This window comes from Tupaia chinensis, unplaced genomic scaffold (genome assembly GCF_000334495.1).
Source record: "Tupaia chinensis unplaced genomic scaffold, TupChi_1.0 Scaffold144682_1, whole genome shotgun sequence".
NCBI lineage: Eukaryota > Metazoa > Chordata > Mammalia > Scandentia > Tupaiidae > Tupaia > Tupaia belangeri.
The window spans coordinates 110,976-137,900 of NW_006204543.1; the positions used below are offsets into that span (position 1 = coordinate 110,976).

The window sequence follows — 26,925 nt, forward strand, 5'->3', positions numbered from 1 at the left end:
TTTTGGAGAGATTTTTGCTATAGGGCGCGTGCCCTCGCCAGACAGAGACATAGAGACAGAAAGCGAGAAATCACACCCCAGAGGGGATGGTCACGCCGCAATCCCTTTTCCTCCATTTTCCTCTCGGGATCTTGGGCACGCACGCACAGGCGCCCGGCGTGAGTTTTAAGCCACCGGGTCCGGGACGCGAACAGCAGTCAACTACGTGAGAGTCCAGCGACATAGCCATTATGCTAACTGCTGGTTCCCCGTAGGAAATATTTTTAACACTTTACTTCGAAATACATTTTGAGAAGCCTTTGTTCTCTAAAATGGTAGCATTAAGACCAACATAATTACTTCAAGCCTCCAAGAGAAATTAATCCAATCTGAAAGGAATTTATTTTGAGTTTTCTGTGTATTTCCTTTCATGAGAGAAAGAGACACACCCATTCAGATACACAAGCCCCCTCCACAGACCCCTGCGATGGTCCTGCCGGCCAGGTCATGGCCACATGCAAGCCACCCAGTGTGTCTGGCTCGGCCGGCCAGACCATCTTCCACATGGGCTCCAGCCCTGCAGTGCACTGAGCACTGTAGTGGGGCCTGCTGAGTTCTTGGTGCTCATCCCTTTAAAGACACTTTCTTTTCCTTTTAAAGACAGGGTTTCCCTTTGTCCTGACCCCCTGACCTCAGCCACCTGAGCAGCTTCTGTAGGCACTGCCACCTTGCCCAGCCTTGAAGTTGTCCCGGAAATGAACCAGACCTCCTGTGCGTCTACCTGCCAAGTGCAGGCCTCTGCGGCCAGGCCTCTGAGACGGATGTGTTTTCCCGTCTAGTGAGTGCTTCCAATGGGGAGATGAGAGAACTCCCTGTGGTTTCGGCGGATCAGCAGTTGGTGTAATGACTATGTCATGGGACTTCCATATAGCCAAGTGCAGTTCAAGTCCTGGACCCGGTGGCTTAAACTCACGCTGGGCGCATGTGCGTGTGTGCCCAGGATCCCAAGAGGAGAAAGGGATTGAGGCGTGGCCATCCCCATGGGGGGTGATTTCTCGCTTTCTGTCTCTCTGTCTTTCTGGCAAGCACATGCGCCCTATAGCAAAAACCTCTCCCCCAAAAAAACACAAAAAAACCCACAAAACTCTGGTTTGAGTAGGGCCTGTACTCTTTTTTTTTTTTTTTTTTTGTACTCTTTTGAATTTTTTTTATTTTATGGTGATTCTGGGAGGAGTTTTGTGGATGGTGGTTTTTTTTGCTTTTTGTTTTTGCATATCCATGGATTTTACATATACTAGAAAAGGCATTGTTTCCCTGTGCGTATAACTGAAGATAATCTTGTCGTGGAACCGTAGCTAGGTGGACAGGAGTGTAGTTAGGAGAGCAGCCGCTGGCCAGGTCTATTAGACGGTCTGTTAAATGTCGTCTTCCTGCACCGGGCACATTTGTGACCACTGCGCTCCGAGGGATTTAAGTTTTCCTTCCTTTACACAATGTGAGGAACGCTTTTAACTGTGTGTGTACCATTAGAGACGTTCAGATAACAGTATTTCAGCTTCTTTTTTATCTGATGCTAAGTATGAAGGTGCGGAGCCACATGAGTGTAGAGCAGTATCTGAAACAAAGGAAGTCCCTGAGTGAACAAAACCCTTCCATAGTTACTAGGCCCCTTTCAGAGAATCTTTAATATTAGTAGCATGACTTTTGATATCTCACTGTGCTCTTTTTACCGGCTGCATGACCTGGTTGACTTTATTAAAGACAGTTTCTTAAAAAGTAAATGACTTGTTATGTTTTCCTTTGTCAGAGCACAGCAATGGAGGAGACCGCGATATGGGAACAGCACACAGTGACACTTCACAGGGTGAGTGCCCGCCCCGTCCGTGGTCTGTGCCGTACAGGATGCTGGCAGCTCGTGGGGACAATAGAGGACAGCAGATGTCAGGAAGCGTGAAAAAGGGGGAGACGCTTTCTGTATCTGGTGTAAAATTAGAATCGCGATGAATCCTTTACTATGGTCAGGAGCGAACGTAAGTACTTTTATACATCTTTTGGGTTTTTTTGAGTATATTTGCTGTTCTTATTTATTGACTAAAAGTTAATTTTTAAAGATTTTTAGTGATCAGATAAAAGATGACATTACTGTAGAACATTAAATACTCGAACCTTTCTGTGTAACACGTGCGTGTTTTAGGTCCTCGGGTCGAGAGTCCTGGTGCACTTTGCATAGAAAACATTTCATGACTTTTCCGACGACCCAATATTTTAGGCTTGAACTTAAAATCCAACCAGGTCATGTGAATAATGCACTCCTAGAAGACATTGCCGGTTGAAACGTGTAGGCCAAGGGAACCAGCAGTTAGCGTAATGGCTATGTCGCTGGATTCCCACGTAGTTGACTGCGGTTCGTGTCCCGGACCCGGTGGCTGAAAACTCACGCAGGACGCGTGTGTGTGCGTGCCCAAGATCCCGAGAGGAGAATGGAGGAGAAGGGATTGCGGCATGACCATCCCCCCTGGGGGGTGATTTCTTGCTTTCTGTCTCTATATCTCTCTCTCTGGTGAGCGCACGCACCCTATAGCAAAAAAAAAACAAAAAACAAAACAAAAAAAAACTCTCCAAAAACAAAAAGAAAGAAAGAAAGAAAACGTGTAGGCCAAGGCCATTGTTGGAACAGGCATGGCTGGGCAGAGAGAGGCTGGTGGTAAGCCTGTAGGGGCAGATAGGGCTGCAGTGAGACTGCCCTGGGTTCGAACCCTGGTCCTGCCTCGCTGCTGCTTTAAAAATGGGTATGTGATGCAGCTCTCTTTGAAAGCCTTGTTTCTTCACATTTTAAAAATGGGACTGATGGCACCAGTTCATGCTTTTCCAATGTATCAAGTAAGTGCCTCTCAGAATTCTCCCTTCTTCCCTCTGAAGAGAGCCGACTCTGCAGATGCGTAGACAGAGATCGGAGAATACTTACAGGCCGCGTACTTGCTGCTTACTGTCTGCCACCTGCACCATTACTGGGGCGACAGAGAGGAGAGGTCGTGTTCCTGATCCCTCCCTGACTATCTCATGAATGTTCACGTCTGCAGTAATAGGTAATGGGTAGGTCAATTCTTAAATAATAGTGATTTCAGAACAGATGGAATCAACTTTCTATGTCTCACTAAAGTGATGAAAAATCATTAAATAATACTAACTTAAACTTGGGACCAGCAGTTAGCGTAATGGCTATGTTGCTGGACTCCCACGTAATCGACCGCGGTTCATGTCTCGGACCCGGTAGCTTAAACTCACGCCAGGCGCGTGTGCGTGCATGCCCAAGATCCTGAGAGGAGAGTGGAGAAGAAAGGATTGCGGTGTGGCCACCCCCCTCCGGGGGGGTGATTTCTCGCTTTCTGTCTGTCTCTTTCTGGCGAGCACATGCGCGCCTATAGCAAAAACCTCTCCAAAAAAATTTTTTTTCTATTCTGAATTTATGAACGATTTTTTACATTTTTACGACGTTTTTGTTCTTCCTCTGTTTCATTTGAGTGCACACTTAGTTTGTCTGATTTTTTTTTTTCCCATTCGGAAGATATAAACATCTAGGTAATAGATGTTTGCTTTCAAAGTACTACTTTGGAGCTCTCTTGGAATTTTGTTATCTGTTTTCCAAGATAACACAGCAGGGAGAAAGGAAGAAGGCAGCTCTGAGGCCACAGCCCTCTCTCTGTTTCTCAATCCTGTTGGTAGTTTGAGTACATTGACAGAGTTTTTGCAGTATAGACATAAGGAATATCTTTCTTTTCTTCAGAAATCCCTTGGGAAGGAACCACAGTGATCTCGTAGGGAGCCTAGTAGGGTGAGGTCTGAGTGCCCCAGAGGACTAGTTCTACCCATGTGGTTACTAGGAGTAGTAAAATCAGTGACTGAGTGCTGTTTTTACATATGCTATTCCACTTCCCTCCCCATATTTTGAAATGGTTTTACTCCACTGGGTTATATAACTGTTAATAAATTTAACCCTTTAATTGCCTTTTAATCTTAGAATTATAAGCAAGTGCATATAGTGCTTACCACTAAGTCCCGTCTGCCCGTCTCTGGTCACTTTGTCAGAAAGTTGTTCTGTTTTAGTCCTTAGGAAGCGTCATGAACGCAGACTTCCTTGCATTCTGGAAAGTCGACTGGTTTATCTGGGCCCTCAATACTGGATAGCCCGTTTCATTGAGTATAAGTTCCTTGGGTTACTATTTTCCCTTAAAGTCTAGTAATCTAATCTCCTAAATTTTGGGGCCTGTAGGTGGCATGATGGTTAAGGTGGCTGATCGTGGGGTTTGAGTCCCGGACCTGGCAGCTTGACACTCATGCCGGGTACAGGTGCCTGCATGCCCCGGTTTCCCAGAGGGCAGTAGGGGAGATGATCTTGGAGATCGGCCCTTGGGACTGACGTCCTTACGGGACTCTCACGTGTCTGCAGGGATGCTTTCTTGGTGTGTAGGTCAGAAAAGTCTTCCTTTTTTGCTTTAGGGACTTTGGTTGGTTGGTTGTATCTCTTTAGTCTGTCTTCACTGTTGGCACTTATCTCTTAGATTCCTTTTTTAAAATCTTTTGCATCTTTTTTTTTTTTTTTTGAGAGAGAGATTTTTGCTATGAGTGCGTGTGCTCACCAGAGAGACAGAAAGTGAGACGTCACTGCCCTGGGACGGTGGCCACGCTGCAGTCAGCCCCTTCTCTGTTCTCCTACTGGGATTGTGGGCACGCATGCACACACACCTAGCTTTGAGCTTCAAGCCACTGGGTCCAGGACTCAAACTGCAGTCGGCCATGTGAGAGTCCAGCCACGCTACCTTTGTGCCATCTGCTGGTCTCTCTTTTTCGTTTTTAAAGTTTTCTCCTTTTCACTTTGTCTCTCTCTTTTTTCTTCTGGTTTTTGCCATAGGATATGTACCCTTGCTAGAGAGCTGGAGTGGGGGCAGGGCAGAAGTCACCCACTCACCCTTAGGGAAGATACGTGCTGCAGTCCCTTCCCCTCTTGGGATTTTGGGCATGCATGTGTGTGTATCCAGTGTGAATTTCAAGCTGCCAGGTCTGAGACTCAGACCAAAGTCAGGCATGTGGGAGTCCAGGACCTCAACCATCATGCCACCTGCTTGCCCTTTATTTTTCTTAACGTATTGTTTATTTGATCTGTGTTCTTCCTCTGTAAAATTACTTTTGAAAATGTCTAATTTACCCGTATATTTTGTCCCTCATTTCTGATTTTTTTCCTAATTCTTATTGTCTTTCATTTCTTACATTTAAAAAAAAATGGGTTTGAGCTTGTTTTGTGTTTGAAACAGATTTGATTTTGGAGGGGTGTGTGGGGCCCCTTCCTGCTGTGCTCTTATTGTCTGTAAGACTGTTACTCAGCTGTTCCTTAGCTGTTACAGTGAATTTTCAGGAGGTTGATCTTAATTTCTTTTTGCTCATTTTATAAATAGCACATTTATTTCTCCATGAGAAACAGGGAGAGGCACCTCCCACAGAGTCTTTATGCCCCGGCCAGGGTCCGCGCGCACACACACACCACGTGCACCGAGAACGCTCAGCACAGGGGCTCAGGCCCTTGTCACATGGCCACGACCTCGCATCTCGCAGACGCGCATTAACCTCTGCCGCCACAGCTGGCCCCTCTGGCTCCTCTGCTGTGGAGCTGGGCTGGCCCCTCACGTCTGCGCATACGTGTGCTGAGCTAGGCCCAGCGGTGTCCCTGGCTTGCACTTTGTGTGTCACGGGGTGCACTGATCCCTGGTTTTGTCGATGTCCGCGGATTTTGGTTTGCTGTATAGTTGCTCTGCCTGTTTTGTTTGGGAATTCAGGAAGATTCTGCCATGCCTATTACCATGTCTGCTCATTTTTCCAGAATTCTGAGGTTTAGTGCTAGTTTAAGCAAGACGACTCTCTGTGAGGGGCTGGGATTAAAATTAGACAGAATAAGCAGTCGGATCACCTGCTTTCGTTCGTGAACCTGTGGATCGCTGCGTGTCAGGTCCTGGCAGGGTTAGCTGGACTGGGGTACTCAGGTGAGGAGGACCGTTTCACGGGCCAGGTAGTGGCAGTGTGTGCATGTGCTCTGGAGGACACAGAAGGCCTTTCCTACCTGTGGACGAGAGGACTCGGAACCTGGACTGTGAAGAATGGGTTGAAGCTCCAAGGTCGAGGAGGAGTTACAGGAATCCTACACAGAGAGGTGGCTGCAAGTGTGGAGTAACGTGATACAGGACATGCAGAACAGGGTCAGCAGGGGTTAAAGAGCGAGAGCAAAGACCGGGGTCCTAGACAGCAGATTGGAGTTGTAGTTAGGGGTACTCTGCCTGCAGAGGAATGGTTGGGAACAATAAAAATTAAATCGTGAAACCAGAACTAAACCTCAGGAAACTTTTCTCTGCTGCCGTGAACTCAACAGCTCTGCAGCACTAAGACTTCTTTGATGAGTTAGTTGGTGATATTAACACAGGAGTTAAAAACTACTGTATGGTGTAATGTGTGGGCATTTGAAAAGTGTGCCTCAGTGAGGGAACCAGCATTTTCTGAAAGACCTAGTAAGGCACCACAGTTAGGAAATTGTGCATGGGTAAAACACCCAGTTCGGGTGCAGGCCAGGCTGTGACATGGGTGGCGCAGCGAGGCCTTGCTGCTAGTTCAGACTGCCTGTGGCAGCTGTGCCTCAAGGCATCACCTTTTACCAAAGTTTTGGTATAAAACTAAAACATGAAAATTTACAATTATCTTAAGCTACTAAAATAGCTTTTTTCCAACTAAAATATATGCATAAAGCTAGATTTTTCTGTTTGTGTGCTTTAGCCAAAGCCAACATATTAGTATAGAATTGTTAGTGTGTGTTCTCTCAGTGTATTCAGTGTTCATCATCAGGGTCAACTTTAAACATTTCACTCTAAAAAGAAACCCCATACCTACGAGCGTCACTCCCCAACCCCCTTCTCTGCCTGGCGATCATTACTCTAGTCTCTGTCTCTAGGTTACCTTTTATGAACACTTGAAATAAATGGAATCATAGCGTTATGCGGACCACTGTGACTGGCTTTTACTTTTTTGCCCAGATGGTGTGTGTGCTGGCTGGAGAGGGGGAGAGGGAGAAGGCATCCCCATCATGGGGAATGCTCACACTTCTTTCCTTTCTTAGGTAACTCCAAAGCCCTCCGTTTGGGACTTTGGGCATGCACACACATACATCACAGCCCAGGTGTTTTCAAACTGCTGGGTCTGGAATTTGAACCATGCAGCCAGCTCTGTGGGATCTGACTTTCTTAACCACCAGGCCATGGCTCGCCCCCATGACTGGTGTTTTCACCCCACACTTTCTGGGGCCCAGGGTCCGTCCAGGTCGTAGCGTGTCAGCACTGCGTCACTTACCGCTGGGTGCTCTCGTGTGGATAGACCGCCTTTCTCTGCTCCTCACTCGGTAGCCGTCTCTCCATACCGCCCTTCTCTGCTCCTCACTTGGTAGCCGTGTGGACAGACCGCCCTTCTCTGCTTCTCACTCGGTAGCTGTGTGGACAGACCGCCCTTCTCTGCCCCTCACTCGGTAGCCCTCTGTGTTGTGATGGACTGTGTTGTGAATATTCTTGGTGTGAACATCTGAGTAGACTTCCGAAGGTTTATGAGCAAATACAGCTTAAAAGATAAAAATGAAAAGCATAAACTTCATTTTTCAGCATAGGCTCCATCAATTCAGGGAACAATTCTAGCCATTTAATTCACCCATAAAGAACGGAGGGTTCTGGAAATTTAACTGTTGGGTCATTGGAAAAGTCATGACATGTTTTGTATAGAAAAGCGTTTCATGACTTTTCCGATGATCCAATATATCAATGCAATATTTTTTACATTATAAATTTAAGAAAAATAAGTACCTTTTAAAAAATAAATAGGCATTTGCTATAGGGCACGTGCACTTGCCAGAAAGACAGGAAGCAAGAAATCACTCCCCAGGGGAGGGGTGGCCACACCGTAATCCCTTCTCCTCCATTCTCCTCTCAAGATCTTGGGCACGCAAATGCCCGGCAGGAGTTTAAGCCACTGGGTTCGGGACTGGAACCGTGGTCAACTATGTGGAAGTCCAGCGACGTAACCATTACACCATCTGCTGGTCCCAAGAAAAATGAGTACCTTTTATAGATTATTTTTAGGATGAGGAAGCAAGAAGTTGCCAAATTAGGACGTAAGATGCCAAATGATTTCCCACTGAACTCCCACAAAATCACTCTTAACTCGTTGAGAGGAGTGAGTGAGACACTGTCCTGGTGGAGGAGAGCTCTTGGTGAAGCTCTCCCAGGCATTTTCCTGCTAATTTGACTGACTTTGTCAAATCCATCGTGAGAGCCGATGTAGTCACTCTTCAGCCCTCTAGGAAGTCAGCAGGCAGGATGCTGTGGGACGCAGCTTCCTGGAGCCCTGTGGCCGTGGCCGTGGCGCTGTGGGACGTGGCTTCCCGGAACCCTGTGGCCGTGGCCGTGGCGCTCTGGTCTGTCTGTGCTTTGACTGTGACACCTGCACCTCAGTGGCCATTGCTTGGACTGTGCTGTGTCCTTCAACGAGAGCGTAAAGCTAAGTTGCCCTTGCAAGTTGATGTGGACAGTCTGCCCCTGTGCAGGTCGCCCTCCCATCATCTCACCCCTCTTTAAGGTGACTTATTCATTTGTAAATGACTAATTTCTTGGGGGCATTGTTTCCATAAACTTTACCAAAAAAAATCATGATTTCACTGTTTTTCCACTCAGGCGTCACCTTAAATTTGATGTTTGTTCTTTCTTCCATTTTGGTAGAATTCCTGTTGCTCCAATAGGCGCTGTTTTCAAACACATGTCTTATTCTTCTTAGTGCCTCAAACTAGATCTCTTTAGAGTTATTAAAACAAGGTAATATGGGCTGAATTCATGACAAAGCAGTAATGCACTGTCAAGAGAAGCTGCATCCCACAGGGCCACTGTGACGTGAATCCCCAGCACAGTTGGTCGGAAACACTGCATGAGAGTACCCACCCACGGTCCAATAGGCTGGAGGGTAGAGGGAGGGGGCACCTCCAGATCTTCTGGAAGGTGACTCCCTCCTTTCCCCCTCTGCCGCGCTTCCCCCTCTCCCTCCTTTTCCCCTCTCCCTCTGTCTCCCTCCCTGACTCCCTTCACTCTTACTCTCAATTTAAGGAAAATATAAGGGACCGGCAGTTGACGTAATGGCTATGTCGCTGGACTCCCATGTAGTTGAGTGTGGTTGGAGTCCTGGACCCGGTGGCTTAAACTCACGCTGGGTGCGTGTGTGCCCAAGATCCCTAGAGGAGAATGGAGGAGAAGGGATTGCAGCATGGCCACCCCCACGGGGGGGGGTTTCTCGCTTTTTGCCTCTGTCTCTGTCTTTCTGAGCACAAGCGCCCTATAGCAAAAACCTCTCAAAAACTCTTTACTAAAACTTTCAGAAATTTTTTCTAAAAACTAAGAAAAGTTAGTACACGTGTATTATTTATTTTAGTGCAAGAATTTGTAAGATCTGTATGTAGTTTTAAAATAATGACTTGTTTTTCATGAACTTTTTGAAGACCCTGCCTGTGTTATGGTTTTTCTTGGTTATGTACCTGGGAATGAAATTGATGATGTTTATTCTTTTTGAAGCAGTGCCCTTTATGTTTCCTTCTCATCTTTTGCCTTTTCAGTAGCCTTTGGACAGAGGAGTGGTGGTGTCATAAATGCCCTGTACGTGTTGCTGCGGTCTCCTCTGACGAGGGCGCCGTGGGCGAGGGGCACTACTCCGTCTTCCCGCAGTCTGGGTTGTGGAACACGATAGGGTACACCTGCACTCAGTACTCGCACCCTGGTCAGTCGTTCTGGAGCCTTGAGAAAAGGAATGGTGCTTCTTTAGACTAACCTCAATACTTCATTTCCTTTTTAGGGAATGGTGTAGAATTCTTTGAGATTAGATGCTTTTTTTTTTGAGAGAGAGAGACATGTTTTCTGTAGGATGTGTGTACTCGCTGGAGAGACAGAGACAGAGAGACAGAAAGCGAAAAATCACCCCTTACAGGGGATGGCCATGCTACAATCCCTTCTCCATTCTCCTCTCAGGTTCTGGCACGCACGCTCATGTGCTTGGTGTGAGATGTAAGCTTCTGCATCCAGGGCTCGAACTGCAGTTGACTGTGTGGCAATGTACCCGTTATGCCATCTGCTAGTCTCAAGATTAGATATTTTTTAATAACTTTGAAATATTTTTTATTTTTTTTTTCTGTCCTGGGCTGTCCTTAGTCATTGTGGCAACATTTCTTAGCTTTTTCAGAGGCATGTACCTCATAATTTGCTTAAGCTAAAAATGTGAGTTAATGTGAAGATGTCTGCCATGAGTTAATGTCTATCTTCCACCGTGCACATTACACAGAAGACACTGTACTGCCACGGAGCACTGAGCTGACCGAGGAACGTTGCGTAACTAGCCCTTGGTTTTCTGGGGTGTGGTATTCCGTATATAAGATGGCAAACAGAGTATATGTAGTTAGGTCTGTTACTTTCTTTTTTCTTTTTTTTAGGTTTTGCCAGAGAGTGCTTGTGCTCGCAGGAGGGAGAGAGAGAGGGAAAGTGAGAAATCACCTCCTAGTGGGGTGGCCACACTGCCCATTCTCCTTTCGGGATTTCGGACACACGCAAACGTGCCTGGCATGATTTTCAAGAGGCCGGGTCCGGGTCTTGAACTGCAGCCAAGTGAGAGTCCAGTGCCTCTGCCACCACGCCACCTGCCGGCCCCAAGCCTGTTCTTCTCTGTTCCTATTGCCATGTTTGTGATGCTCATACTGAACATTGTCAGTCTCTTAAGCAGTCCTGATAGTCAAAAATAAATTCAGGGTTTCTATTAATATTTTCTAAACTTTATTTACTTATTTAAATTGGACGAGACTGGGGAGAGAGTGAGAAAGCAAGCTGCCAGGTCTGGGACTTACACCATGATCGGCCATGGAGGAGACCAGTGTCCTTAACTACCATGCCACTTGCAGGCCCCTTCAGTATTTTTAAGTGGATTTTAGGTTTTAAAGACCTGATTGTCCAGCATTTAATTAATCAGAACATGCGTCGTGTTCAAGGGAGACAGCCCTCCTAGGTAATCGCGTGAGTGCGTGCGCTCGTGTCAGTTGTGAGTCCCTGTTGTGACTTTTCTAGACTGTAGAGTGTGATGTGATAACCGGTTATGCCTGTCTTAACAGCAGCGTTTACCTGTGCTCACTACTTCAGGCTCCTGGATTTGGATTTGGAATCGCAATATCTGGTGGAAGAGATAACCCTCATTTTCAGAGTGGAGAGACCTCAATAGTGATTTCAGACGTACTGAAGGGTGGGCCAGCCGAGGGACAGCTACAGTAAGTGAGCATCCTCCTCTCGACCCTCGGGGACGGCGCTGTGCCCGTCTTCCTCTCTCAGGACCCTCGGGGACAGCGCCGTGCCCGTCTTCCTCTCTCAGGACCCTCGGGGACGGCGCCGTGCCTGTCTTCCTCTCACTGACCCTCGGGGGACGGCGCCGTGCCCGTCTTCCTCTCACTGACACTCGGGGCCAGCACTGTGCCCGTCTTCCCTGACCCTCGGGGACGGCGCCGTGCCCGTCTTGGTGACCTGCCATATTTACACACTACCTGTGCCATGTCTATTTAGTATTTTTTCTTAAATTACTTTTGGGGCCATCAGTTGGCATGGAGTTTAAGGCACTGGATCCCACACAGCCTGCTCTGTGATTCTACTCCCAGACCCAGTGGATTGACAGTCACACCAGGCACATGTGCATGAGTATCCAAAATCCTGAGAGTAGACTGGAGGGGAAGGGATTGTTAAGTGTCCATCCCCTCTGGGGTGTGATTGCCTCTTTCTCTCCCTGTCTTTTTGGAGAGTGCATGCACCCTATAGCTAGCTAACAATCAATCAATCAATCAATAAAAGTAAAAAACAACACATATTTTTTTTTGAGAGAGAGAGTTTGTGCTGTAGGGCGTGTGTTCTCACCAGAGAGAGGACACGCGGACAGAAAGCGAGAGATCACCTCCTGGCGGGGTGGCCGTGCTACAGCCCTACTTCTTGCCTTCTCTTGGGGTCTTGGGCACACACGCACCTGCGCCCGGCAAGAGGCTTAAGCTGCCGGGTCTGGGACGCTAACCACAGTTGCCTACGTGAGAGTCCGGTGACGTAACCGTTATGTCATCTGTTGGTCCCAAGACTTTAATTTTTAAAAGGAAATAGGGGCTTGCCCCATGGCTTGGTGGTTGAGGGAGCCATTCCTGGTGTCGCTTACACACCGCCAGGTCTGGGATTCACACTGCAGTGGCTGAGTGGGATCCAGCTACCCTAACCACCATGCCACTGGTTGGCCCGAATCTTGAAAATATTTTTGCAAACTTATTTGCATGTTTTTCTCTAATATGTGATTCTGGTAACTTCTTTCTGTAGGTAAAATGACCGAGTTGCAATGGTTAATGGAGTTTCAATGGATAATGTTGAACATGCTTTTGCTGTGCAGCAACTAAGGAAAAGTGGGAAAAATGCAAAAATTGTAAGTATCTTTTACCTTTAATTTAGTAAAGATGTCAACTTTGAATGAATCTTTTTTTTTTTTTTTTTGGAGAGGCTTAGAGAGACAGAGACAGAAAGCAAGAAATCACCCCCTAGGGGGGATGGCCACGCCGCAGTCCCTTCTCCCTCCATTCTCCTCTCGGGATCTTGGGCACACATGCACACGCGCCCACTGTGAGTTTAAGCCACCGGATTCAGGACTTTAACCACGGTTGACTACATGGGAGTCCAGTGACATAGCCATTACGCCAACTGCTGGTCCCAACTTTGAATGAATCTTAACAAAGATTCATTCTTGCCCTCTAAGAAAATGAAAACTGAAACCTGAGTTCCAAAATTATTATGAGGGGACTTATTCCTCCCAGTGATAGTGTACTTTGCCACTGGGGTGTGTATTTTCTCGAAGTCTGGGTACAAACTCAGTTGGGAAAGGAAGGGCCCAGTGTGTCGGTCTCTGCTGCTCCAGATGATAGATGTGGCCCACTCTCTGCATGTCTCCACAACCTCACTGTGATCACTTGTATGATAATGGTATTTCTGTTTGAAAAAATTATTTATTTGACAGAAGGTGTGTGCACGTATCAGAGAAGGAGGGAGAGAGAGCGCAGCTCCCAGTGGGACACGGTCACTCCACAGCCCCCTTTTCCTTTCGCTCTCCTCACCAGGAACACTTCGGACCTGCTCCCCAAGTGTTTTTCCAGCTTTCAGAGCCAGGATTTGAACCACGGTTTACCGTATGGGTTCCTGTACACAGTGCATATAGCTTTACCCAGCGTGCCGTGGGGCTGACCCTCATGTTAATTATTTATTTATTTTTAGGGCTTTGCCACAGGGCATGTGCACTCACCCGAGACAGAGAGGGAAAGTGAGAAATCACCCCCGGGGAATGGCTGTGTTGTAATCCCTTCTCTTTCTGGAATTTTGAACACAAATGCACGTGCGCTTGGCATGATTTTCAAGCTTCTGGGACTCGAACCTCAGTTGGCCATGCGGGAGTCTAGCACCTTAACCACCAAGTTACCTGCTGGCCCTCCTAATGTTATTTTTAAATTGCAGTTAATGACATCAGCTGTCTAATGGGTGACAGTGTTTAGTTACATGTGATTATGGTGTTTACGGAGACAAATTGCCGAGCTTTATAACGGTTATGTTCAGTCTTTGTAAATTGCATAAGCTTTAGAGTTCTTGCTGTGGCTGCTGGTCTACATTACTGGTACCCTAGTGTTTCTCAGGTGGGTCTGAGGTGAGCACCTCGCATGAGCTGGGTTTATCAGACACAGTGTAAGGTTTTGTTTTGTTTTTACTTTGTTTTGTGGAGTTGAGGCGGGAGGGAGATACTATCTGGATGGGTCTCCTGACACCGCAGTCCTGCCAGCCTTCAGCCTCCAGGACCGGGTGGTGTGGGCATGCCTGCCAACCGGTATGAACCCGGGCCCCCGTCGTGACTCCGGTGACTACCACCTGCGCTGCCGTGGCTAGGCCCTGACTTCCAGCTTTTGAAGTCCTCCACGGCTCCATAAAGCTGAGCCGTTTTCCCACATGAAATACACATTGCACTAGAGAGATGCCTGTGGGGCATGAGCATGTCCTTCTGTGTACGTCGGTAGATGCATGGTAAGGCACATCTGGGCAGAAATCTCCATAGGCTGATGGCTGTGCACACCCAGGACCGTCCTGCGCCTGTTGAGCGCTCCCAAGAGGTGCATTCCGTTACTGGGGAGATGGGGGCCTGGAGTGTTGAGCTGGTGGCCCTGCTCATTTTTGTGTGCTGCTGGAGAGGAGCTGGAGATGACAGCACGGGTAGGCAGCATTGCTCCCTGTACAGCTGGAGACTGGAGTGAGGGGAGTCCATGAGGAATGCTCTGTGGTAAAGGTCACCTGGCCAGGGCCTGTGCTGGGGTGTGTGCTGCAGGGGGAGGCACCCGGCCTCTCAGTGCTTGCCAGGCTGCTGGCTGTCCTCCCTGCTGCCCTGGCCTCAGCGTTAAGAGTCTCTCAGGGTAGTGGGATGCAGCGGCTGTGAATGCAGAGCAGCTCTCTCAGGAAGTTCTGCCAGGAGGCGAAGCCAAACGGAGGGGGATATAACAGATGGCCGCGTGTCGGTAGCAGAGGTGAAGGGGGACTGGTAACAGCGCGAAGCGAGGGTAGCAAGTGGTGAAGGAGGGCCTTGGAGGAGGGGGTGAGACGACAGTTGCCCACGGGGAAGGTTGTATCCAGACGGGAAGGTCAGCTCGGTGTGTAGACCAGAGGAAAGAGGCTGGACCGCTGTGCTGCTGAGTTACTGTGGGAGTGGGCAGTGAGGTGGTGCTGAGCCCGCAGAGCAGGCTGAGTGGTAGGTCCTAAGAATAGTTTGGAGTAGCTGTTGGCAGTTCCATAAAGGGATGAGAAGGTGGAGAGGAAAGGATTGCTGAAGAAGAGAATGGATTTGTAGAAGACCCAATCAGCAGAGTGTGGACAGGCAGCTTTCAAGGCAGAGATCACCCGGCCCTGAAGTTAGTCACAGCAAGTGACTGGGGGTCAAGAGAAGTCCAATATGGACGTACGGCGTCTCCTGCTACTCCGGGAGGAAGGCAAGTGAAAGCAGGAGGGAAGTGGTGGACTGAGAACAGGAGGGGCAAGAACTGGGCCGAAGTGGCCAGTGGGCAGTTCCAGTAGATGAAGGCATCAGAAGCAGAGCAGACTGTTAGCAAGAGCATCGTGTAGGTCCCTGGCGGGAGCACGTGTGTGCAGCAAGGGATGGCCTTGGGTCATCAGGCCTCGGCCCCTCAGTCTGGAGGTGGAGAATGTCTGTGGATGCTGAGCGTAACAGAGTGATGGGGAAACAGAGCCAGTGGCCCAGTCACGGAGGAAGGACTGCCGGAGGAGCAGCGTGCCCTGGACAGGAGAGGGTGACCTGGAGTGACGCCAATTTGGAGAGCAGGTGTGGTCGAGCAGCACGCAGTGTCGCTGGGCACAAGGGCATGGGCGTGAGAGACTTACCTCCTAGGACGGTTGTGCTTAACCGTGCTCTGATTTGCATTTAAGCTGGTTAGTAATGGGATAAGAGAAGGGCCTTCTCTCCTACACGCTGAAAATATGTATTTGAAAATTGGCCAGCTTGTTTTGTAATTTTTTTTCTTTTTTTTTGTAGACTATTCGAAGGAAAAAGAAAGTTCAGATACCAGTAAGTCGTCCGGATCCAGAACCAGTGTCTGACAATGAAGAAGACAGCTATGAGGAGGAAATCCGTGACGCAAGGAGTGGCCGTGCTGGTCTGGCTAGCAGAAGGAGCGAGAGGACCTGGGCGAGGGACAGGAGCGTGAGTCGGGAGAGGAGCTTGTCTCCACGGTCGGACGGGCGGTCGGCAGCCTCCAGCCAGCCTGCCAAGCCCACCAAAGTCACGTTGGTGAAGTCCCGAAAAAATGAAGGTACTGTCCATCAGCTCTTCTGTTATTTTCACGTGAGAAGTGCGAGGCTGGCCTCAGGATGAGGGGCACAGCCGCTAGCCCCCTGCTCCCCACTGTCCTCAGTCGTGTGCTCTTGCCCTGCCATCCTGTGGTGGGCTTCAGAGACGGCCCGTGTTCTTGGGACTCACGTACCTCAAATAAAATGTCCGCTAGCTGGATTTTTGATTTTTCTTAAAAGAATAGCCCAATATGAATTGTGCTAACAAGAAATATAGAATTAAAATTCAGCATTTTTTTTAGCTTAGTATCAATAATGTAATCATACAAGCCTTAAAACTTTTTTTAGACTGATTTTTTTATCTATTTACTTATTTTGTAGAGACAGTGTCTCACTTTGTCTTACTCAGGCTGTCCTCAAACCTCGGGACCCTCTGGCCTCAGCTCTCCGAGGAGCTGACATCACGGGCATGCCACCTCGGCGGGCTGCGGCCGGCTGCTTTTACGTGGGGGTGAGGGGGGGCCCTCATAGGGGCTCTCTTCCTGGGTAAGAGTTAGGGAAGAGAAGCACGGCTGTTCTCCCCCCGCTCATCAGGTTTGATGAGAAGATAGCTCTAATCTGGCTTCTTCCTGCTGTGGGTATGTATGACCCACTATCTTAACCTAATAAAAACAAACAGTATGGTATTGAGAATATTACAAAGGGTGGCTGGGATCTGCTTTACCACTGACTCACTCTCCGTCGCATTCTGCTCTCCACTCCTACCCTAAGTGGACTTCTCAGTACAGTTGTTACACTTCTTGTATCTTAAAAAATAATTATGTTTATTATTTTAACTGTATTTATTTATTTTAATTTGACCAGAGAGGGACAGAGTGAAAGAGAGAGAAAGTGAGAAAGCAAGCTGCCAGGTCTGGTACTTGGACCATGGTCAGCCACGGGAGTCCAGCACTCTTCACCACGCCGCCTGCCGGCTCTGTCTTCCTTTTTTGTAGTTCATCTTACTTCTTTCGTGTGTGGGGGTCGGCACCTCAGCAGGGTCATGGTGCACACAGCTGGTTCACCTCAGGGTAACCCAGGGTGCAGGTCCCAGCCCGTGTTCCAGCCCTGGGCACTGTTCCCAGCACCACTGCAGCTCGACCTGTCCCCGCTGCCACTCCTTCCTGGCACCAGTCGTCACTCCTCAGCCCTTGGCCAACCGTCTGCCCCCACTTCTAAAACTGTACCCGGACTCCGAGACTTCTCAGTCCTTACCTTTCTTGCCTCTCAGTGCCATCCCACACAGCTCACCACTGAGCGAGCTGTTTTTTGAGATGGTGCCTTCTTTTGGCCTCTGTGAGGCTGCCCTGTGCCCTCTGCAGGCTTACGCTCATTGCTGTTCCTTGAACGTCCTGCTTCGCTTAGGCAGTCCCCTCCGCCCCTTTGCCCCTGTGCAGCTCAGGTGGCAGACTTGCTTCCCTAGCCCACACCTGCACCGTGAGGTCCAGCTGGCCGTCGAGCACACTTGCTAGGTGTCCATGGAGGCCCTCAGGCATCGCCCTTCTGTCTCTGTGTTTCATGAAGTGCCTGCCGTGCCAGTAACCGACGACCTCTCTTCTGTGCACTCCTGTGTCCCAGCCTCGACGTTTTCACGGTTCTTCCCACTTCTGTCTTTTCTCTTGTCACCCTTTTCCAAGGCACTGTCGTCTCCTGAGTGGCCTCAGCTGGTCTCGTTCACTGCTCTCCCGATCCTGCTCCGTTGATTCTGCTGGCTCCTTCACTTGGTGGTAGAGACGCAAGCTCTGACACTCTGTCTTACCTCTTGCCCCTCTGCTGCTTCTCAGTCCCGGCCACACTAGACCCTCCTGCCCCCACTAGTTGTGACCAGAGGCAGGTGCCGCAGCGGCCAGCATCTCAGTCGGCCCTCCCTCACAGGCCCAGTATTGCCGAGTGGCACCCCACCACTTCCACCGGCTGGGCTTAGACCAAGTTTAAACTCCACGGTCCTGGCCGGAAGGCCCCTCTGACCCCTGCCGTCTGAACACGGTCATCCTCGCTGCTGCCACATACTCTTCTAATGTTTGCCATAAGTTCAACTAGAACCCTAAAACTGTGGCTTGAATTGCTCTCAGGAGGTCCGCTAACATGCTAAAAACAGATTTCTTAAAAACTAAAAACAGTTTTTTCAGTTTTCCCTCTTGGTTTAGTTCTGGTTTGTTTTTTTTTCTGTTTGTTTGGGTTTTTTTGGAGAGGTTTTCGCTATAGGGCACGTCCGCTCGCCAGACCGAGACATAGAGACAGAAAGCAAGAAATCACTCCCCAGGGGGATGGTCACGCCACAATCCCTTCTCCTCCATTCTCCTCTCGGGATCTTGGGCATGCATGCACACGCGCCTGGCATGAGCTTTAAGCCACTGGGTCCAGGACGCGAACCACGGTCGACTACATGGGAGTACAGCGACATAGCCAGTACACCAACTGCTGGTCCCCGGTTTAGTTCTGTTTTGAATGCAGTGAGACTCAGAGTCTTTCTTTTTCTCCTGAGAGAACGGGGCAGCCTCTTTCCTGTTGACATTGTACTGATAGTGTAGCCCTGTGCTTGTTCTTCAGAAGATGCTTTTTCCATAGCGTTTGCAACGATCTGGCCTGTTGTACTGACTTTCCTGGTAACTTCCTCAACTCTGACCACTCCCTCGCCCACACATCCATTTAACACAGCCTCCTTGGTTACTTGGCTGGCTGTTACGCCTGCCCACAGCTGCCTGCCTGGCTGCTCTAGCACGTATTGAGGCACGCTGACGTGGCCCCTCCACTGTCAGGGCGGGGTCAGAAACAGGATGTGCTTGATGACAGTCATCAGTAAAATCACCAGCCTTTCCAACGTTGTTCAAGCCTCGAGGATTTTCCTTTTTAGAATTGCATCCTTTACAGGGCCGGTAGGTGGCATGGTGGTTAAGGGCACTGGACTCCCACGTGGCCGGCTGCAGTTCGAATCCTGGACCTGGGGACTCGCCTTCTCACCTTCTCTTTTTCTTTCCCCATCAAATTAAAATGAATCAAGTTAAATAAAGTAATTCTAAGAAGTGCATCCTTTAATCGTTCTCTGAAGCTAGTGTGTGGGTGCATGGTAAGAAAGAGATGGTCTTCTCCTTAGGACTCCCTCCCTGTGGGAAAAGTGGGACACACCGTGCCCTTCTTCTGTAGGAAGCACAGACTTAGACCTCATGTTCACACGGGCACTCCGATGTCTGATGGTTGGGTGAAGTGTCTTGTTTGCAGGCTGGTGAAGAAGAATTTCTTGTTATTGACTGCATTTGAAAAACTGTCCAGTGGTCATTACTCTTTTACTTTTAAACTATTTAAGTGTCTTGGGACTTTACACTAAAGACAGTTAAATATGTTATTTCAGAATACGGTCTTCGATTGGCCAGCCATATATTTGTAAAGGAGATCTCACAGGACAGTTTGGCAGCAAGAGACGGCAACATTCAGGAAGGCGACGTTGTGCTGAAGGTACAGTTGTACGCTCACGCCTCGGAGCACTGAGACAGCGAGGTCTCAGAGTTAGCGTGGAGCCTCTGCACGTAGCACAGGCCAGAGAAAGATGGCAGTCAGTGGGGAGAGAGGGCCTCAGCCGTCCGCCTTTACTGTCTGCACTGACCCTGCAGCTGTGCGGTTGTCCTGAGTTGGTCAGTCAGCAGGGCCTGCTTCTAGGGAGCTGGGTATCTGTTCTTACACAGTAAGGGGTTTGGATAATTACTAAAGAGGTTACTGGTTCCTAAGTGATATCATGTAATGGGCTTTGGGGAGGGCTAGGGGATGCTAACTTGTTTCTTTCTGACAGCAACAGTGTAGTAAGATTGTATAATTTCAGGAAGGCCGATACTTTGGTCATCCAGAAACATATGGGGGTGAAGTTTGGCTTGTGGTTTGGCTAACCAGGTTCATGACGGGCTTAAGGTAACATTCTTACTCTGTCTGTCCTGTATTTAACTCCTGTTTCTTTCCTGTTACAGATAAATGGGACTGTGACAGAGAACATGTCGCTGACAGATGCAAAGACACTGATAGAAAGGTCCAAAGGCAAATTAAAAATGGTAGTTCAGAGAGACGAGCGGGCTACGCTGCTGAATGTCCCTGACCTCTCTGATAGCATCCACTCTGCGAATGCCTCTGAGCGGGACGGTGAGTGCAGCTCTGGGCAGAGCTCCCGCGGAGTGCGGCCTGGGAGGTGGGGCGTGTCTGAGTGAAACGAAACAGGATAAACCAGGCACCGTCGAAATCTAAAGCTACTAAATTTTTTTCTTGTAGGTAGCTCACCACTATTGGTTTGATCACTGGCTAATAAAGTAAATGCTTACACTGGCCGTTCTATAGTAACCACACTGAGACCTACTTCTGCTTTTATTGCAGTACTCTGTGTTTTGGGGGGTAATATTGTCATGGGGAGATTAACAACTCCCTTTATTTCAGACATTTCGGAAATCCAGTCTCTAGCATCGGATCACTCTGGACGGTCACACGACAGGCCTCCTCGCCGCAGCAGGTCCGAGTCCCCCGAGAGGTCAGAGCCCTCCGAGCGTTCCAGACACTCCCCGCAGCAGCCCGCCAACGGCAGGTAGTAGTTCTCTGCTGCTTGGAGTGAAGTGGTTCTGTTTGCATGATGTATGCATCTTTAATTGCTTGCAAACAAAAGTTAGAGACAGATTTTCTTTTGCTTCTTTAAGACTAGGTGTGCTTTCTTTTTAGTTCGGCATTTTCACCTAGAATGATAGAGGGCAGGCAAACGTCCCCATTGACGGTCAGGTGGTAATCACTCAGGCACGTGGGCTAGGCAGCCTCTGTCGCCCAGAGGAGGGGCTCCAAGGGCCCCTGGCAGCTGTGGACAGCGTGTGAGTGAGTGGGCATGGCCCCGTACCAGGGAGCCACACCCACCCGTCGCCCAGCTGTGGGTTCTGCTGCTGGGAAGGCAGTGGGAGTATCTTAACGTACAAACCTGGACTTGCTTTCCCATTCAGAAGTACAGCGTCTGTGTTACGCAGAGCCTAACGAGGCTGTAATATGTGACCTACCTGTGTTTGTCATACACATTTGAGAATCTGAAGGGCATTGTTGACCCTTGTGCCCAGAAAACACACATGCGCTTCTGCATGCAGCACTCACACACCTTCTCTGGGGGTGCCCGGGCTCGGCTGGCCGTCGGCTGACCTAGCCCAGCAGTGGTCCTTGTGGGGATGCAGTGCCACTGAGGAGCTCAGGGCCCAGAGCTGGAGAGGCAGGTCAGGAGGGCAGTGTTGTTATAGAAAGCAGGGTGGGGGTTCCTCAGAAACTAAAAATAGAACCCCAAATGATCCAGCAACCCCACTTTGGAGACACAGCCTTAAGAAATAAAAATACTATCTCAAAGAGACATCTTTGCTCCCACGTTCTTTCAGCCTAATTTACAATAGCCAGCCTGGGGATCCATCTCAGATGAATAAAGAAACCGCCATGTGGGAACCAGCAGTTAGCGTAATGGCTATGTCGCTGGACTCCCACGTAGTCAACCGCGGTTCGCGTCCCAGACCCGGTGGCTTAAAACTCACGCCGGGCGCGTGTGCATGCGTGCCCAAGATCCCGAGAGGAGAATGCAGGAGAAGGGATTGCAGCGTGACCATCCCCCCTTGGGGGTGATTTCTCGCTTTCTGTCTCTATGTCTCTGTCTGTCTGGCGAGCACATGCATCCTATAGTGAAAATCTCTCAATAAAAAAAAGAGACCGCCATGTGTGGACACACGCATGCGCACACATGCACACATGCGCAGTGGGTGTTCCCCAGCGCTCAGCAGGGAGGAAACCTCCCCCTTTGTAGCAGTGCTGGTGAGCCCGGAGGTGCCTGCTAAGTGGGGTGAGCAGACACAGCGCAGCCCTGTGTAGGCTCTCAGGGCAGTGCTGCTCAGTGGAGACGGTTAGGGTGCTGCTCAGAGTTCTGGCGGGGCTGGGGGGACGGTAGTCGGAGGGCACAGAGTCCTAGTTCTCAGGGGAGTGAGTTCTGGGGCCAGTGCACAGTGCGGTCCAGTGTCGGTTATCGGGTATCTTATACTCCACACTGCTGAGCGTGGTTGGTATTCCCATCAGACACGCCCAGGTCACTGTGTGAGTGATGGGCATGGCAATCGGCTGGCCAGTGGGGGCAGTTCCCTGGGAATATGCCTGTCACAGCTCAAATTGGAGAGGAGAGGGGGTTTAGTTCCAGAGCAGAAGAGAGGGTCAGGGCTGGGGGTGCTGCGTGGAGTTGTGAGCTGAGCCATCGTTGCCACTCAGGGTGCCGAGAGAGACAGCTTGGAGAGAAGGGAGCACAGCCCTCTGGGAGGAGCAGGCCAGGGAGCACAGCCCTCGGGGAGGAGCAGGCCAGGGAGCACAGCCCTCGGGGAGGAGCAGGCCAGGGAGCACAGCCCTCGGGGAGGAACAGGCCAGGGAGCACAGCCCTTGGGGAGGAGCAGGCCTAGCTGGAGAGAGCTTTCTAAACACTTGTTGGAGACCAGTTACACTGTTGTTAAAACTGGATATTCTCAGTGTTCAGCTTTGTGCTGGTGTAGAAACTAGTCAGACAGGGGTACCTGGTAGCAGCTGGTTAAAACTGCTGGCCCTTTGATTCCATTCTTTGATGTCACTAGCTAGAGAATGGAAGAAAGGAAGTTAATTGCTACTTAATCTTCAGAGAGCCAGAGTCTTTGTACAAAGAGCTCCATTGTCGTCTGACCCACTTAGGTTGCTCTGTGATGGTCTTGTCTCGGAGTCGAGCATGTGGGGAGCTGAGGAGACGTGGACGCATGTCCTTCGTTGTAATTAGAGGAACAGAGAACAGGGTACCTCGCAGTTCTCTAGAACAGGGTTGGCAGGCTGCAGCCTGGAGGCCACGCCTAGCCTGCTGCCTGGTTTTGTAAATAAAGTTTTATTGGGAGCTCACCCATCCTATGGTGGCATAATTGACAAGTTGGTGACAAAGAATACCTGGTCAGAGGAGCAGTTTACAGCAAGTTTGCCAGCTCCCAATAAAATAGTCTGTTTCATTTTTAAATTTAACAACAACGGAACAGAACAGTGTATGGGGCCAGCCCTATAGCCTGATGGTTAAGGAAGCAGGATTCCATGTGATTGACTGGTTTGAATCCCAGTTCCATGCTCGGAAATGCCAGGGGCATGTGTCTGTGTACCCACAACCCCTGCAGGATGGAGAGGTGGAGGAGGGTGGGTTGTGATGTGCCTACTCCCCTTTGGGAGGTGCTTTGTCCTCCCTCCCCTCTCTGTTGCACACATACCCTCTGGCAAACTACACACACACACACACACACACACACAATGATTGCACTGACTCCTTATACCTCGGTGCCTGTTCCTGGGCTTGTTGGCCTGTTGGTGTTTTATTGAGTACACTCCAGAGCTCACTCTGCACCAGGACGTGCACTGCAAGATGGGAGTACTGTCTTGCTGCTGGCGAGGGCAGTGCTGCTTGGCAATCGCTACATGAGTGCGCTGACAGCTCCCTCGTGGGCCTTCCGTAGACCTGCAGTCCTAGAGGACAGGTGGTGTCCAGTATGCGTTTCTCTGTGCTCCGTCTGTTCCATCCACCCGCAGGTCTGCCCCTGCTCAGTCATGCCAGCACAGCGCTGACAGTTCAGGCAAGGTCCTTGTCGTGGGTGTTTGAAGTCGCGTCTTCTAGTCGTACTCTTGTACGAGTGATTTTCAGAATCATCCTTGTGCTCTTCATTTTTTGTCTTAATAATGTGTAGTCTCCGGAGCAGAGAGGAAGAGAGAACTTCTAAACCCGGAGCCATCTCAGCTCCTGTGAAGCATACAGATGATCATGCGCCTGAGACAGTGGGCGAAGCCACAGGTGACAGAAGTGAGAAACAGACACCTGCTCTTCCAGGTGAGCATAACAGAGCCCCAGCTTCGACATTTGGTCAGACCGAAGTTGATGGTCAGAATTTATAGCAGGTTCTAAAGATGTAAGTATTCTTCTGTAAGTGTTCCTGCGTGGGACTTGCACCATTGTTCTCAGTGATGGGACATTAGCCTCTTTATTTTCTAAATAGAAAATCTTCTTGGTTAACAGCTACTTGCAGTGAAGTTGTTCTCCAGGACTACTCTGGAAGAGAAACAGTAGATTCACTTACAAATTTCAAAAGCAGAAGTTACTCACTTATGTGAAGTGTTTTCATAAATGCTTTGTGAACCTGCACAGTGGGACTAGTCGTAAAAACCTGCAAGGTGGTGAGAGTGTTGGCCAGCCAAGTCCCTGGGGTGCCGTCTCTGACAACTCTCAGCTCCTCCTCAGAGCTGCCGTCTTTGGTTGGTCCGTGGCAGGAATGGAGGCTATCTACGGTGTCAGCATAGTGAGGAAGAGTGGTTATTGACAGGCCTTAGCAGAGACGTGTTCGCATTCTCTTCTTTCCTGGAGAGGAGGTTCTTCAGCTGAGCTGTGAAAGGACAGGTGGCCACGGAACTTACGTCGTGTTTATAAGGCCCTGAGAGTGTCCAGCTGTGAGGTGTATTCGAGTGTGGCACGTAATGTACTTTTTAGGTTCTCTGAGCTGATTTTTGCTGATGGACCACACATATACTACACATAAACATGCACATGTGTGTGTAGTAGGTTTTATGGTTTACCTCCGTGGCTGTGTGTGTCACTATGTTTTATGATTTATCTCCGTGGCTGTGTGCGTCACCATGTTTTATGAAACGAGTCTGCACAGTGTATATTCTCTTCTCCTAGAGCCAAAGCCTGTGTATGCTCAGGTCGGACAGCCCGATGTGGACTTACCTGTCAGCCCCTCCGATGGCGTCCTCCCCAGTTCAGCTCACGAAGATGGGATTCTTCGGTAAGTGACTTTGAACCATTCTGTCGTCTTTGACCATTGTCAAGCATTGTATAGAGGGAGGGTTTAATTAGCAAACCTTATCATGGGGCCTGCAGATGGTGTAATGGCTATGTCACTGGACTCCCACGTAGTCAACCGTGGTTTGAGTCCCGGACTTAGTGACTTAAACTCAATGCTGGGCGCATGTGCATGTGTGCCCAAGATCCTGAGAGGAGAATGGAGGAGAAGGGATTGCGGTGAGGCCATGCCCCCACCTAGGGAGTTGATTTCTCGCTCGCTTGCTCTCTCTCTCTCTCTCTCTCTCTTCTTTTCTGGTGAGTACATGTGCTCTATAACAAAGGCCTCTCCAAAAAAGAAAAAGAAAGAAAGAAGTGCACTTTTAAAACAGTACATGCAACTTAATACTTCAAGTTACTCTTTTAAAAAATTAATCTCTTATAGGATAGAGTTAGAGAATAGTACAGAAACTTCTGGGGTATTTTATTTCTCACTACTGTTTTCTACCTAGTTTCTCGGCCAGTGTTTACAGGAATAAAATACTGCTTTTTGTTCAGACACCAGAATTTTCACAGACTTTCCAATGCCCTATCATTCCGAGAAATGAAGCTGCTCCTCAGCCCTGCTGATACTCCGGGCCAGGTGGGCGTGTGCCTGGCAGGTGCGCTGTCCTGTGCACTGAGGCATGTTCAGAAGCATCTCTTGCTGCTACATGCGGGTGGGTTCCAGTTTTTTTTTTTTTTTTTTCTTTTCTTTTCTTTTTTTGGAGAGGTTTCTTCTTACTGGGCACGTGTGCTCGCTAGAAAGACAGAGAGAGACAGAAAGCGAGAAATCAACCACCACCACCCCCCGCCAGAGGGGATGGCCACGCTGCAACCCCTTCTCCTCCATTCTCCTCTCGGAATCTTGGGCACACACATGCGCCCAGCGTGAGTCTAAGCCACCAGGTCTGGGACTCGAACCATGGTCGACTACATGGGAGTCCAGCAACATAGCCATTACGCCACCTGCTGGTCCCCGGGTTCCAGTTTTGACAACCTGAACTCTCCAGGATTGCCAGGGTTTGTGGGGTGAGGGGTGCAGCATCTCCCTGCTTGGGGACCTGTCTACATTTGTTGGCAGGTCGAAAGTCAGTTTCGATGTGCCACACCTTTCATTACGCTGTTTTATGCTTGGAACTGAGGTGTCGGTTTTGTGAGCTAATATGTTTTGGTTGCACCAGTGGTAAAAGGGGCTTTGTGGTTTATTGAAAGTTAGCAAATTTCTCAAAGTGGGTTAGATCTAGACCTCCACCCCCACACACTGTAGTACTCATTTATTTTCTCTGCTGAAGAAAATTGGCTTATTACCTCAGGACCCACGTAGGGAGAAGAGCTGGTTTGTGAAGTGTGTGGGTGTTACAGGAGTTGGAAGTTACACATCTCTAACATTAGGGAGCTGACCACTCATGTGTAAGCTGGGAAGAGAGCATAGTCTTTTTCTCCCTTGAGAACTGCTTGAGAGCTCTTATAAGTCTTTAAAGTTTAAGAAACTTGAATGGTAAGATTCCGGAGACGTCCTTCCTGGGAGAACCCTGAAAAACAAATACCAAAGAGGATTTGAGGGTTTGGGCTGAATTAATAGCTGAACCAAGAGAGTTCCCCTCCCCCACTCAAAGCTGCTGAATGAATTTGAGGCACAAGTAGTCATTTATATCATTTAGCCTCTTTATACCATTGCAAGTAGTTAATAAAATGCAGGTACAACAAAGTATGAGGGATTTTCAAAAAGGTCATTGAAAATGTGTATTATGGAAGAAACTGCATGGATTTTTAAAACATTTTTGGTGCTAAAATAAACTCGCCCCTTAATTCTATTTTCTGCCAACTGTTTGAAGTCCCCTCATGTATAAAGTCAGTTGTCTGAGGCCCATGACACCCTGATGCTGAGGTCTGGCCCAGCCTCCCGAGCGACAGTGTTCCCAGAAGCTGATTCTTACGCGGGTGCACACTGCTCTCGGCTCTATCCACTTTTTGAAGCACACCAGATTGATCAGTGCTAGAAGAGGATTTCCAAGGACCTGGAGTCTTAGGACTTCGAGAAGATATGAAAGAGCTCCCTGCACAGTTGGTTTAGGAAAAGGTTCTGGGAGAACAGTTCTGAGAAGTTTGGAAAAGTAGCAG

General features: G+C 49.1%; 1 protein-coding gene across 1 annotated transcript in view; it reads left to right on the forward strand.

Moving 5' to 3' along the window:
* TJP1 (tight junction protein 1) overlaps positions 1-26,925 on the forward strand; it is a gene marked incomplete at its 5' end in the record, with an annotated part of 156,196 nt that overhangs the window by 93,641 nt on the left and 35,630 nt on the right. Inside the window, 9 exon segments of the mRNA XM_027767793.1 lie at positions 1,787-1,843; positions 11,220-11,344; positions 12,420-12,522; positions 15,670-15,946; positions 19,312-19,415; positions 19,919-20,087; positions 20,376-20,520; positions 23,675-23,814; positions 24,661-24,766. Coding sequence (XP_027623594.1) covers positions 1,787-1,843; positions 11,220-11,344; positions 12,420-12,522; positions 15,670-15,946; positions 19,312-19,415; positions 19,919-20,087; positions 20,376-20,520; positions 23,675-23,814; positions 24,661-24,766 — 1,226 coding nt within the window.